Source organism: Xenopus tropicalis, chromosome 7 (assembly GCF_000004195.4).
Source record: "Xenopus tropicalis strain Nigerian chromosome 7, UCB_Xtro_10.0, whole genome shotgun sequence".
Taxonomy (NCBI): Eukaryota; Metazoa; Chordata; class Amphibia; order Anura; family Pipidae; genus Xenopus; species Xenopus tropicalis.
In genome coordinates this window covers 131,573,666-131,587,440 of record NC_030683.2, presented here as the reverse complement: position 1 = coordinate 131,587,440, position 13,775 = coordinate 131,573,666, and the positions used below count along the sequence as shown (strand labels likewise).

Here is a 13,775-nt window from a genome sequence, read left to right as displayed (position 1 = left end):
GTTAACATTTAAAGGGCCGCTGTAATATTATTAGTGCAGGGATAGGTCTTGCCTTTGCAGCTCAACCCAACAGTGATCCGGTTTCTCTTCCCATCAATAGATACAAGCCTTAAAGATGGTCTTTTTCACGAATTTAAGAAGTATGGGAAGGTAACGTCCGTACAGATTCATGGTGTGTCGGAGGAGCGCTACGGCCTGGTGTTCTTCAGGCAGCAGGAAGATCAGGAAAAGGCACTTAATGCGTCGAAAGGCAAGCTCTTCTTCGGCATGCAGATCGAAGTGACTGCGTGGGTAGGACCAGGTACGCTCTCTCTCAGTTCTACCATCCAGAAATACTACAGTGTTGGGAATGGGATGTTGGACATGTGATTATTCTTTCATTATGGATAGTGATTTGTATAAGGTGGGTATGTAAGAAGGGTATCCATTGCCTTTTATGTTAAGGCGGCCATACACGGGCTAATTATAGCTGCCGATATTGGTCCTTTAGACTGATTCGGCAGCTTATCTGTCCGTGTATGGGCACGAACGAACGTCCTGTCCTGTAATCGACCATCTCGATCGGGCAGGTTTAATTTTTCCATTGGATTGGGTCCCCGAACCTAGCTTAAAGTGGCCATACACGGGCTAATTCTAGCTGCCGATTCCGGTCCTTTAGACTCATTCAGCAGCTTATCTGCCTGTGTATGGGCATGAACGACGGGCCTCTCCTGTCCTGTAATCAGCCAAATCTTGATCGGGCAGGTTTAAGTTTTCCATTGGATTGGGTCCCCATACACGGGCCGATTGTAGCTGCCTATATCGGTCCCTTGGACAGATTCGGCAGCTTTTCGGCCCATGTAGGGGCAGCAACTACTGGCCTGCCCGACCGATATCTGGCCTGTAATTGCTCCCTTAACAGTCGTTCTAATTCTGTTGTTTGGCCCCAGGGCCAAATGACCGAATTAGCCTAAATTCCCCATAGGTGGGGATATCGGGAGAAGATCTGCTCGCTTGGTGACCTCGCCAATCGAGCGGATTGTTACGTATATGGCCAGCTTTAGGGGGAAGACACACATAGCTACCAGTAGCAGCTACTTGTCACGGCTGCAGAAATAGACAGTGCTGATCGTTTAGTGATAACTGTCTGTCTGTTTGAGCAGAGGCAATTCTCAGTATTGTCTATGGCAGGGGATTTTCTACCATTTAGTAGCTGCTACTAAGTAGCTCTGTGTGTCATTACCCTTAGGTGCAGAATGTTAGAGCTTTTATTGTTTGGGCTGGAGGCACTGCACCATGTTACACATTATGTCCATTAGGAACCCAAGCTAAATGGTGTCAGTTGAAATGTGCTACACAGTGAAAGTAGCTTCTTGTAGCCCCAGGTGCACGCTGTACCCTCTGCCTGGGTAAATAAGTACAAAAAGGATGAAAACAGTAGCACACTGGTTAGTTTGAAAAAAGTGAAACTCAAGTGCCAAGCTAAATGGTGTTTCCTTGTTTATTTCCAGAAACTGAAAGCGAGAATGAATTTCGACCTTTGGATGAAAGAATAGATGAGTTTCACCCAAAAGCAACAAGAACTCTCTTTATCGGAAACCTGGAAAAGACCACGACGCACCTTGACTTGCACAACCTGTTTCAGCGATTTGGGGAGATTGTGGTATGTGACGCTGTGCCGAGTCCTAAGCCGGACTGCATGGGTTTAACTTGCTTTCCCTTCAGTGCTCTGTGTGGCAGCAGCTAATTAATAACGAGGCTGCCCTGCGTACTAAAGGAACTTTGTCTTGGTCTGTCCCCTTATTAGCCTTCGCTTCCTGCGGCCAACGTTTAACTATTAATGTAGTTTAACTGTAATTTGCAGGCTAAGTGGTCTGTTAAAACTAAGGTCATTTGAGCTTCTTCATTCATACAGTGGGATGTTTTGTCCCTTGTACAGATATAGGACCCATTATCCGGAATGCTCGGGACCAAGGGTATTCTGGATAAGGGGTCTTTCTGTAAATTGGATCTTCATACCTTAAGTCTACTAAAAAAAACAATAAAACATTAATTAAACCCAATAGGATTGTTTTGCCTCCAGTAAGGGGTAATTATATCTTAGTTGGGATCAAGTACGGGTACTGTTTTATTATTACAGAGAAAAGGGAATCATTTAACCATTAAATAAACCCAATAGGGCTGTTCTGCCCCAATAAGGGGTAATTATATCTTAGTTGGGATCAACTACAGGTACTGTTTTATTATTACAGAGAAAAGGGAATCATTTAACCATGAAATAAACCCAATAGGGCTGTTCTGCCCCAATAAGGGGTAATTATATCTTAGTTGGGATCAAGTACGGGTACTGTTTTATTATTACAGAGAAAAGGGAATCATTTAACCATGAAATAAACCCAATAGGGCTGTTCTGCCCCCAATAAGGGGTAATTATATCTTAGTTGGGATCAAGTACAGGTACTGTTTTATTATTACAGAGAAAAGGGAATCATTTAACCATTAAATAAACCCAATAGGGCTGTTCTGCCCCAATAAGGGGTAATTATATCTTAGTTGGGATCAAGTACAAGGCACTGTTTTATTTTTACAGAGAGAAAGGAAATCAGTTTTAAAAATCTGAATTATTTGATTAAAATGGAGTCTATGGGAGACAGGCTTTCCGTAATTCGGAACTTTCTGGATAACTGGTTTCCAGATAACGGATCCCATACCTGTACTGATATCTCCGGGGTAGAGAAAACAGTTCTGCAGCCTTGCCTGTATCTTACATTGATATTTAAAGCTACCGTTTTTATTTCTCTTCATGTTAATCCAGTTCGCCTCCAGTCTGAAAATGCACCGGGGCTGCCATCCTTCCATTGATCTTACCTTTATTTATCTTTGTTCCATGTCCAGGATATTGATGTTAAGAAAGTGAACGGCGTTCCTCAGTATGCATTCCTGCAGTACTCTGATATTGGAAGTGTCTGCAAAGCAATTAAGAAGATGGACGGAGAGTACCTGGGGAATAACCGGCTAAAGGTATTGAATTCCACCTCATTCGGTACATACGTACACAACACGCTGTTATTTGTACTTGCAACATATGCTTAAGTCATTGCATAAAGGGATATGTGAAGGTTACAGTAACATGGGATACGGTGACTTTTTTTCTGGAACCACACAATTTTGGGGGTTTTAGGGCAATTTTTCCCCCAACAGGGGGTCTAAGCTTGGCTTTTACAGTAGCTGTTCTGTCATTTTTGTGCAGCTGGGCTTTGGAAAAAGCATGCCCACCAACTGCGTATGGATCGACGGCCTCTCGTCCAACATTACCGAACAATATTTAACGCGTCACTTTTGCCGTTATGGACCAGTGGTGAAGGTAGGCGGGGAGGTTTGCAGCACGCTCTGTGGTTATTACATCTCTCTAAATGCTTTCCTATTCTTTCCTTTTGTTTTACATACATGGTCAGGCTTTATTTTGGGAAGAGATATTGAACACCATATGAATCCTGTGCTGCGGCCGACTGCGTTAATATCAACCAGTTAGTGGCGCGCACACAGATAAAAACCTCATTTTTGCGGCAATGCCAACAGCCACAGCACTCGGTGTATATAGTGATATAAATATTTATATCTATATAAAAGCCTTTCCAGGAGGCGTATTAGGCTGAAGTAGCATATTTTGTATAATCTGGGTTATCATTACTTAGAATGGCTAATGGAATTCAAACAACCGAATACTGCCACAGCTGACTTACCAGTAACAATAAAATATATATAGAGGCTTCCAAATGTCATATTCATCCATCAGAAGAGCCTGGATATAAATATTTAGTATAGTAGAGCTATTGGCAATTAAGGATGCCTGCCATGTTGCTTGGATACCTTTATGGATTATTACTGCATGGAATAAAGAAGGCCATTGATTCACAGTGACTGTTAAAAAAACCAAAGCTGAAAGCTGATTTTTTTTTTTTTTAATTATTATTTTTTTTTTTAACCCACCGGGGGATGAGGCTCTTATGCACAAATTTTTTTTTTTTCTTTTTGACAGGTGGTGTTTGATCGCTTTAAAGGCATGGCCCTGGTTCTCTACAATGAGATTGAATATGCCCAAGCAGCTGTAAAAGAGACCAAGGGAAGGAAGATTGGTGGGAATGACGTTAAGGTGTGCAGAGTCCACCTTATATATATTAGTTAAAAAAAATATATATAGGCACTTGCCGGCGGGCAAGCTGGTTCTTATGAAGGGGGAAGGATATGAAACTGACAACATTGTGCTTTTCAGGGAGTATGGATTGAGCCCAATCCTAATATATATATATATATAAAGTGTTAGCCTTGTGTCTCTAAGCTTCTTGGTGTTTCCATAAACATTGCTTGTTACTGGTAAGCAGTTACATCACTGCGCCACGGAAACCCAGAAATTGGATCAGACCAATTCCACCATCTCCCCATTTCAGAGAAAAAAGCAGATATTCCCTTCTACTGGGGAATAAACACATAATATCGTACAGTCGACACACATTGGTTTTTGAACTTTATATTCCCAACCATAGAGCCTTTGCCATACGCTCTGTCATTTCCCTGCAGCTCTGTCCTCCTTCCTGAACTATCCTGCTTGGCATAAATCAGTTAAGCTTTGCATTTTGCTTATGCGGAAACCATAAAGACCCCAGCTATGGTCTTGTCTGACCTAGTCCTAAGATATAATGGCTGGCCCCGGCTTTTTGATAATTATCTCCCACAGATGAAAATGTAAACTTGCCCTTATCCTCCGTGTAATGCCTTGTTACTGAATGATTTTAGTATGTATAGAAGAACACTTTATTCGGCCACTTCCGTCTCTATTATGTAGCTTGTTATTGAATGTTTTAATACTTATTGGCACAAATATTAACATTTACTGCTTGTGGAACTTTTTTCTCACTATTAATATTTCTTGAAATGCCGTCACTCAGTGTTGTGTCCCGGCTGAGTATTTTTCACTTTAACTTCTTGACTGGTCTTTTAATTGGGTTATGGATCACTTAGGGGTCTGAGTTCATTATTCAGGTTCATAATCTTCTCTCTTCTCTTTTAAAGGTTGATTTTGCAAACCAGGAGAGTCAGCTGGCTTTTTATGGGTCTATGGAATCATCAGGACAAGATATAAGAGACTTCTATGATATAATATCAGAGAGAAGGTAAGCTGTAGTGGAAACCAATTAATTCTTTGTTCTCTAAGGGCTATTGCAGACGTGGCTACATTAGGCACCCTAAGTCCTGCATTTTTTTTAGCAGGCTAGTCACACAGTGTCAAGGCACACTAAACCCTGTAGGGGATTACAGGACAAGGGCCTTTCTGTGCTAATGTCATCTAACAAACAGCAATTGGCTGTTGGTTTAGGTCTTAAGGTGGCCATACACGGGACAATTCTAACTGCCGATATCGGTCCCTTAGACCGATTCGGTCCCTGAACCGACTGCGCCTATGCCCGTCTTTCTAATTCGATCGTTTGGCCCCAGGGCCAACCGACCAAATTAGCCCGATATCGCCCACCCGTAGGTGGGGATATCGGGAGAAGATCCGCTTGCTTGGCGCCAAGCTAGCGGATCTCAGCGTGTATGGCCACATTTAGGGATGTGCTTTAGTTCCTTTGCTGCTGTGTTTTTGGGCTACTGCAATGCAGCCCAATGTAGCCCTCTATACCGACCAAATTAGCCCGATATCGCCCACCCGTAGGTGGGGATATCGGGAGAAGATCCGCTTGCTTGGCGCCAAGCTAGCGGATCTCAGCGTGTATGGCCACATTTAGGGGATGTGCTTTAGTTCCTTTGCTGCTGTGTTTTTGGGCTACTGCAATGCAGCCCAATGTAGCCCTCTATACTATTGCAAATGTAAATTTAAAATGGGATAACTGCAAAGTAATCGGCGTTTATCTCTCTTGGTTACCTAAAGTATTTGTGAACCTGCATAGAAAAAGAGGTATTTAAAGGACTTCTCTACTCTTCTGTATTAATAGGACTGACGAATCAAGGAGAGGATCTTATCATGAATTCACCTCTGCAGAACGCACCTACTATGAAACTGTCAGGACACCAGGCACATACCAGGAGGAATCAAGGCGCGAATATCCTACAAGAAGCCGGGAGCTCTACACGGATTGGGAGACTTATCAAGGAGATTTCTATGAGCAACGTTACTACGATGATGCAAGAGAATATAGAGAATACCGAGACCCTTACGAGCAGGATATTCGTGAATATAGTTACAGACAGAGAGAGCGGGAGAGAGAAAGGGAGAGGTTTGAAACAGAGAGAGATAGAGATCATGAGAGGAGACAAACTGAGCGCAGCCAAAGTCCGACCCACACCAGGCGGCCCCAGAGCCCCGCAGGATCACCATCACAGTCAGAGAGAGTTGCAAGTGATCCCGAGCGCAAAATTTACAGCCGCTCCTCAGATCGAAGTGGAAGCTGTAGCTCTCTTTCCCCTTCAAGATTTGATAAACTGGACAAAGCCCGGGCAGAACGCTATGGTAAAGGTGAAAAAACAGAAAAAGACCGCAGTTTTGAATCAGAAAGAGCAGACAAACGGCCACCGCGGAAAGAAAAGTCTGATAAAACTGAGAAAGACAAACCTGAAAGGACAAAACGAAAGTCTAAAAACCATTCTCCCAGCTCTCAATCTTCTGAGACCGATCAAGAGAATGAGAAGGAGGCAAGTCTTGAGAAGCAGAGGAGTAACACGAAGCAGCCAGCCAAAGAAAAGAACGACAAGGATGCCACGTCCAAAAACCGCCTCGACCTTATGCCATGTGTTGTACTCACCAGAGTAAATGAAAAAGAAGGGAAAGTCTTCGATTCTCCAGTTCTTGAGAAAGCAGTTAAAAGCAAGCCTGAAAATGAGTCTGTCAAGTCTCCACCAGTGGATCAAAAGGCCCTGATTCCGCGGCTTGACCAGCTTAAAACTGACCAAGTGAAATCCGAAACAGTAAGAAATAAAGTCCCAAAGGAGAAGGTACTTGCCAGCCATGTTGAAGTGGTGGACAAAGATGGTAAACAAAAAGTAAAAAAGCACTTAAAGGTAGAGCAGCCTGCAGAAGGCGCCAGCTCAGCAGATCTTGAAAAATTAGAAGCTCGGAAGAGGCGGTTTGCTGATGCAAATTTAAAATGCGATCGACCAAAATTTGAAACAAGGCGGAGCATTCAGGAAGAGGAGGATGCTAGGGTCTGTTCAAAAAAGCTAGATGCTGTTTCTTCAAGAGATGTTACTGTTCTAAAAGATGGTGAGTCAGAAAGGAAAGGCTCCAGAAAAGAGCTGTCTAAACGGGACATCCGCAAAATAAAAACAGAGAGACCTTTTACTGTTAACAGCCCCAAAGATGGCCAGGAGAGTTTGCCTCTTGGAGCTGGCATACGACCCAACCTCGATGTACAGTCCCGCCTTGTGGAACCAGTGGATGAACAGTTTGAATCATCAGAGACTTCCACCAAAAAGGCAAGTGTTGTAAAGCAACGACACATGCAGTTATCTGAAGATGCTGATAAGGAGCTGTTAAAAGATGATAATAGAAAGATGTACTGTCCTCCTCCTCCTCCTCCTCCTCCGAGAGAAATGATTGGGATGGAGAGGTCAGAAACCGAAGAGAAGCTTGCTATTGATATTGATTACACACAGAGTTACCGGAAGCAAATGGAGCAGAACCGTAAAAAGCAGCAGATGGAGTTGGAAATACTGAAGTCTGAAAAGTTTGGGAGTCCAAACAAAGAGACTGATGAGTATGAAAGACGGAGCCTTGTGCACGAGGTAGGCAAACCGCCTCAAGATGTCACTGATGACTCTCCTCCGAGTAAAAAAAAAAAGACTGACCTGGTGGAATTCGAAATCAACACTAAGAGGGAGAGAAATTACAGAAGTTCCCGTCAGATAAGCAACGAATCAGAAAGAACTCCTTGTTCCCCGAGCGTACGACCATTTCCATTTCACGAAGATGAAGAAGCCGGTTTCCCGCAGGTGATTACAATGAAAGAAATCAAAGAGTCGGCGAAAGTGGATGAGAAGACTACGTTTCCTCATCCGCCCATCAAAGAAGAGCCCTTTAAACTGATTCCTAGCGAGTCCATCAAAAAGGAGCAAATGGCTGAGCCAAATAAATGCAAAATGCCTGTCATGAGTCCAGAGGAAGAGTACAAATGGGATAGTCAAGTCAAGCAAGAGTGCAACAGGGTCGACATCGGCTTCCCCAGCAATTTAGTCAAAAGAGAGAGCATCAGAAAGCGGTCTAGAGACCTAGAACCTGGGGAGGTTCAGTCTGACTCTGATGACGAGAGCGATCATAAATCCAACTCTCCAAAACACGCCTCTATATTGGAAAGTTCAAGGTTTTCTTTTTTATTAAGAGGCAGTGAAGAGAAACTACGCGAGCGGGAAGAAAGGATCTCCAGCTCGTTGGAAAAGAATAAATTTTACTCTTTTGCTCTGGACAAGACCATCACCCCCGATACAAAAGCTTTGCTTGAAAGGGCCAAATCGCTTTCCTCGTCCAGAGAAGAAAACTGGTCTTTTTTAGACTGGGACCAAAGGTTTGCCAATTTCCGTAGCACCAAAGACAAAGTCAAGGTTGATTCTGCTCCAAGACCAATACCATCGTGGTACATGAAAAAGAAAAAAATTCGGACGGATTCCGACGGCAAATCTGATGACAAGAAAGAACACAAAGAAGAAGAACAAGAGAAGCAGGAGTTATTTGCCTCGCGCTTTTTACACAGTTCAATATTCGAGCAGGACTCGAAACGACTGCAGCATCTGGAAAAGAAAGATGATGACACCGACATCAGCCTTGTTCGGCCACACTGGAGGCAGTTCTCGTTTGATGGTACAAGCAGCGCGCCCGATCTTGTCCAAGAGCCAGTTGTGCTCTTTCACAGTCGTTTTATCGAGCTGACGAGAATGCAGCAGAAAGAAAAAGAAAGGGAAGAAAGTCCAAAAGAGACAGAAAAACAAGAGGAAAAAGAGGTCCAACCAAAATCTCCAGACCCAGTTCCAGAAAACAAAGATCATGAGCTTAAATCTCCTTTGACATCTGTGCCAACACCTGCTCCACCTGCTCCAGTGTCTCAGCCAGAACCATTACCACCTGCTGTAGATAAACTAGTTCCAGATAAAGCTCCACCTGATGTTCCTACAGTAAAGGAGGAAAAACCAGCAGAACCTGTTGAACCAGCACCAGAGGAACCCAAGCCTGCTCCGGTTCCTGCTTCAGTCTCTTTGGACCAGCCAGTTCCACCTGAACCTGTACAGGTTGTTGAAGAAGTAAGTGTACTTCCTGCTCCATCTGCTCCAGAAGATGTTGTGCCTGAAGAACTCCCCTCTTACCTGGATACAAAACCACCTACTCCAGGTGCTTCTTTCTCTGAAACTCCCAGCAATTCCATAACAGAGATGGAAAGTTCTACAAAGCCTGCAAAAATGGTAGAGGAAACTGACCTACAAGAAGATAAACCTTCCCCAGTTGTAAGTACTGACATAGTATGTCAGACACCCGATGTGGTCCCAGATGCTCAACCTCTCGGCTCGGAAAATGACACGGAAGCTGAAAATTCTACACCGGTAAAAGATAAAAAGACATATAAAAGCAGAAGAGCGAACGCTGCCGATAAGCCAGCAACAAGAAAGAGTGTGAGAATTGACAGAGAAAAACGCAATAGATCAACATCTCCACGTGGGGAGACTCCAAAACATCTGGAGGTAAAAAGCGAGCCTGAAAGAGGATCAAGGAATGCAGCAAAGTCACCAAGTTCTGTGGCAGAGCCTGAAAGCTCAGAACCAAGTTTGCCCTTGGCTCGGACAAGGCGTAGAAACGTTAGATCTATCTATGCTACAACAGGTGATAATGATACGCAGGCAGCAGTCAAGGAACCAGAAACACCAAGGTCTACTAGAAAGCGACTAGAGAAGGAACCCACTGAGACTCCTGCAGTTGTGCCAAACAAAAGGGGGCGCCCTCCAAAAGTCCGCCGTAAAACAGGTGAAGAGGTTTCACCTATTAAGGCAGAAGCTTTAAAGCAAGAGCCTGAGGATACCGAAAGTAAGGATTCAACTGAATCGATAAAGCCTACAGAGGGTTGGAGGTCCCCTCGGACACAAAAACTAGCACATTCTCCCGTGTCAAGTGGCCAGCAGGGCAAAAAGGGGAAAAACGAGCCTAGGCCACTGCAGGATGCTTCAGGAGAATCCAACGAAGACAGCAATGAAATATCAGAACCTATTGAAGATTGCAACAAGCAAAGGTTGGGGAAAGAGGAGACATTCGTGGAAGAGAAGCACGAGCAGAAGGAAGAAGTTGCTGACGGGTGTCCTGCCGAAAACACCACTGTGGATATATCTGAGAAGAAGAACCGCTTGGAAAAAAATTCCAAGCCAAAAGGGGGAAGACCAAAGAACGCAAAGCCTGTGGTGCGCTTAAAAGGCATTGAAATCCGCCTTAACGTGGATGAGGTGAAAGGAGCCATGAGGCCAGCTGAAGATCCTGAGCCGACTGTTGTCTCGCCCGTTAAAATCAAAAGTCCTCAAAAAGACGACGCTGCAGCACCGACCTTTCCAAACCAGTCAGAGACGACCTTCCCTGAAAACCCTGACAAAGACAATCCCGCAGGGCCCAAGCTGTCTCCTGAAGCGGCGCAGTTAGCACGACAGATGGAGCTTGAACAAGCCGTTGAAAATATCGAGAAGATCACCGAAACCACTGCTGTTCCTGCTTATAAAGATGCCCAGGGAAGCGAGGTGCCAGAGACTCGCTCCGAGGAAGATGGGGATAAACCTGCGCACCAGGCTAGTGAAACTGAGCTTGCAGCTGCAATCGGTTCAATAATATACGATATCTCTACAGATGCCGAAAGCTTTCCAGCAGCCCCAACATATCCACCCGAAAGGGAAACCACTGTCCCAACTGATTCTGCTGCTGCTGCAGTTCCAAATGCTGCCCAGCCAGAACAGATGGAGCCTGAGACAGACCAGGCAGTGAACATTATCTTGGGAACAAATGCCACCCCTGGAACGGAGAGCACCGCATCCACCACCTTGACTCCCAATCCGTTAGCCCCTGAATCCACAGACTCCAAGGAAGCCGACATAAGCTTCAGCGAGTCTTCAAATTCCGCACAGGAGGCGGAACCTTCACGTGAAGCCGAAACCCTTCCAAAACACACCCCTCGGAAAAAGATGCCCCGTCATCGCAGCCGAAGAGGGCCGCCCAGTAAAAAGGCAGAAGTAGTGGGCACCAGTTCATTGGAGCAGGATAATCAGAGTCAGTCTCCTGTAAAAGAGGAAAAGGTTAAATTGGCCGAAGGGCAAAAGGAAAAGACTAGTGAGCCGACGGCTGCTCTGAACCCCGAGCAGCAGCCGCTGGAGCCAGGTTTGAGTTCTTCATCTCAAGACAACGATCCAGAGTTTAAAGAGGATAGAAGTCCAGTTCTTAAGAATGCCATTCAGTCACCTCAGCCCCTTCTCATCGATGACGTTAGTCAAACCAGTTTCAAGTTGCGCTCAAGCACTGAAAACCCCCCTGTGAGCCCACCAGTCAGCAGTCCTCCATTGCAGCCAGGCACTCCTGGGAAGCTCCCCACCTCTGTGCTAACCTCTACCCTTTCTCATTCAAGCACGAGTATCATGCCTGAGTGGATGTCTAGACACGAGGATAGCAACACCATCTCAACCCCACCTCCAGCTTTACCCCCAAACACAAAAGCTTCCGATGTGGATACAAGTTCCAGCACCCTGAGGAAGATCTTAATGGAGCCCAAATACATTTCGTCGAGCAGTACCCCGACCATTGTCACAAGTGCTATCTCTGAACCCGTCTCGGCTTCACTTGCGGAAGAGCCCACGCACCCTCCTTTAGAGGCAATCAAACCGGTATCTGAAGAGAAGTCGGCTGTCCCTCTGATTAACGCTGTGGTTCCACCGGCAGCAGAAGCTCCCGTTTTCCAGGAGAAGGTAACCATTGTTGCACCAAAGGCCACCTCGGTCATAAGTCGGATGCCTCTCAGCTTTGATCCAGAAGAAATGCCCAGAATCACTTTAGCGAAGCATCCTCCTCAGATTCCATCTGCCGCACCTTGTATACCTTCTCAAAAAATTAAGCAGCGCCAAAATATAAACGACAGTCGGACGTGCATGAAGCCAGCGATGTCCATTATAGAAGACAGGCCTTCCGAGACGGGTCCCAGTCCCGGCTTGAGGGTGCAGACCTCCCAAGGGGTTGTCCTGCTTTCATACTCTGGCCAGAAAACGGAGGGACCACAGCGGATCAGCGCAAAAATCAGCCAGATCCCTCCCGCGAGCGCCGTTGACATAGAGATCCAGCAGTCGGTGTCAAAGACCCAAATTAAGCAAGAACCTGTGACGCCATCTCAGATACTTCCTAAAGGACCTCAGACGCCTGGAGGTTTCTCGGCACATTCGCTGGTTGCAGGAAGCCAACCTTTCAATGCGTCTCCGGTCATATCGTCCATCAAGCAGGAGCGTTCTTCGATGGAGAAGGCGGAGTCGAGTCATGTTTCAAACGCGTCGTCGCAATTGGGAGCGGTGAAAGTGCTGACCCAAACCAACCCCCCTGTACTCATGCACAGTCAGATGGTGACGTCGAGCAAGAAGATCACCGACGCCAAAGCAGAATCCAAGGTTCTCCAGCCAACCAACCTAAGCCCCGGGCTTAGCCCTCACCATTCTTCATTTTCTGGAAAGCTGCAATCGGAACCAAACCACGTGGGCTCTGGAGCGAGCACCCCCAGCGCAGATAGGGGCCTCCCACACCTTAGCATTGTCAAGCAAGAGCCGCATTCGCCCTCGGTGGCAGGACATTCTCCGTCTCCGTTCGGCAGACCGTGTCACCCCAGTGTTACAGCCTCTCCAGCCTTAACTAACAATGCCTCTGTTATGCTGGCTGCGGGAATGCCTGTCCCCCCCTACATGTCCAGCATGCACCCCGAGCAGACTGTCATCATGCCCCCCCATAGTGTCACGCAGCCCGTGTCTCTGGGCCACCTGTCCCAGGGGGACGTTAGGATAAACACCCCGCCGCTGCCGGCAATGCAGTACGCAATCCGCCCCGAAGCACTTCACTCCCCCAGAGCAGCTATGCAGCCTCAGCTGGACGCAAGACCCCAGAGATCCACCACACCCCAGCCGGCCGCTAACCGAGAAATGGTACTTCCTACAATGTCTTCCCAGCACCCTCAGGATGAGGACGTGCATTATCACCACCCGATTCCTCGCGGCTCTGCCCATGTTCAGCCTGACATGCTGGTCATGCAGACTGAATATCGTATACCCGCATCAGGTATGCGGCTCGACCCATATGTACCCCAAGACGTGGTATTACCGCGGGATGTCCGCATGATTATGCACTCGCACATGACTGCTGTTGGCGAGCACCACCCCGAGCCGAGGCAGTCGAGGACCCCAGAAGGACTGGTTAAAACTCCTCCTACCAGCAAAACACCGCAGCCTGTAAAAGACTTGGCCAAACAGCCGGATGTGAAACGCTCCCATTCACCACACAACGACGCCAGGATCCTTGGCGTGCCCCCCAGCGGACTGAACATGTCTCCCTCTGTAGTAGTACCACATGGAGTGCCCCTCATCCACCCCCCCGGGAGTTCTTTCCGGGATTATCGTCCTGTGTACTCGGATATAAGGAACTATCATCCGGCACCGCTGCCCCACCCGCAGTATTCCAGTGCCTCGTCCATTGGATTGCACACTCGGAGTCTGACCCCGTCACAGGTAAGGGCACTTGGTGGGGGGATTCCAAGTTTGCTCATAGC

General features: G+C 46.5%; 1 protein-coding gene across 4 annotated transcripts in view; it reads left to right on the top strand.

Moving 5' to 3' along the window:
• spen (spen family transcriptional repressor) overlaps positions 1 to 13,775 on the top strand; it is a 47,445-nt gene that overhangs the window by 29,401 nt on the left and 4,269 nt on the right. For 3 of the 4 annotated variants that reach the window (XM_004919900.4, XM_004919898.4, XM_031905442.1), the window contains 7 exons: positions 101 to 301; positions 1,491 to 1,642; positions 2,875 to 3,000; positions 3,230 to 3,343; positions 4,019 to 4,132; positions 5,050 to 5,150; positions 5,970 to 13,734. In XM_004919900.4, the coding sequence (XP_004919957.2) occupies positions 101 to 301; positions 1,491 to 1,642; positions 2,875 to 3,000; positions 3,230 to 3,343; positions 4,019 to 4,132; positions 5,050 to 5,150; positions 5,970 to 13,734 (8,573 nt within the window). The remainder of the gene's footprint in view (positions 1 to 100; positions 302 to 1,490; positions 1,643 to 2,874; positions 3,001 to 3,229; positions 3,344 to 4,018; positions 4,133 to 5,049; positions 5,151 to 5,969; positions 13,735 to 13,775) is intronic. The other variant, XM_004919899.4, reaches the window with a different exon arrangement.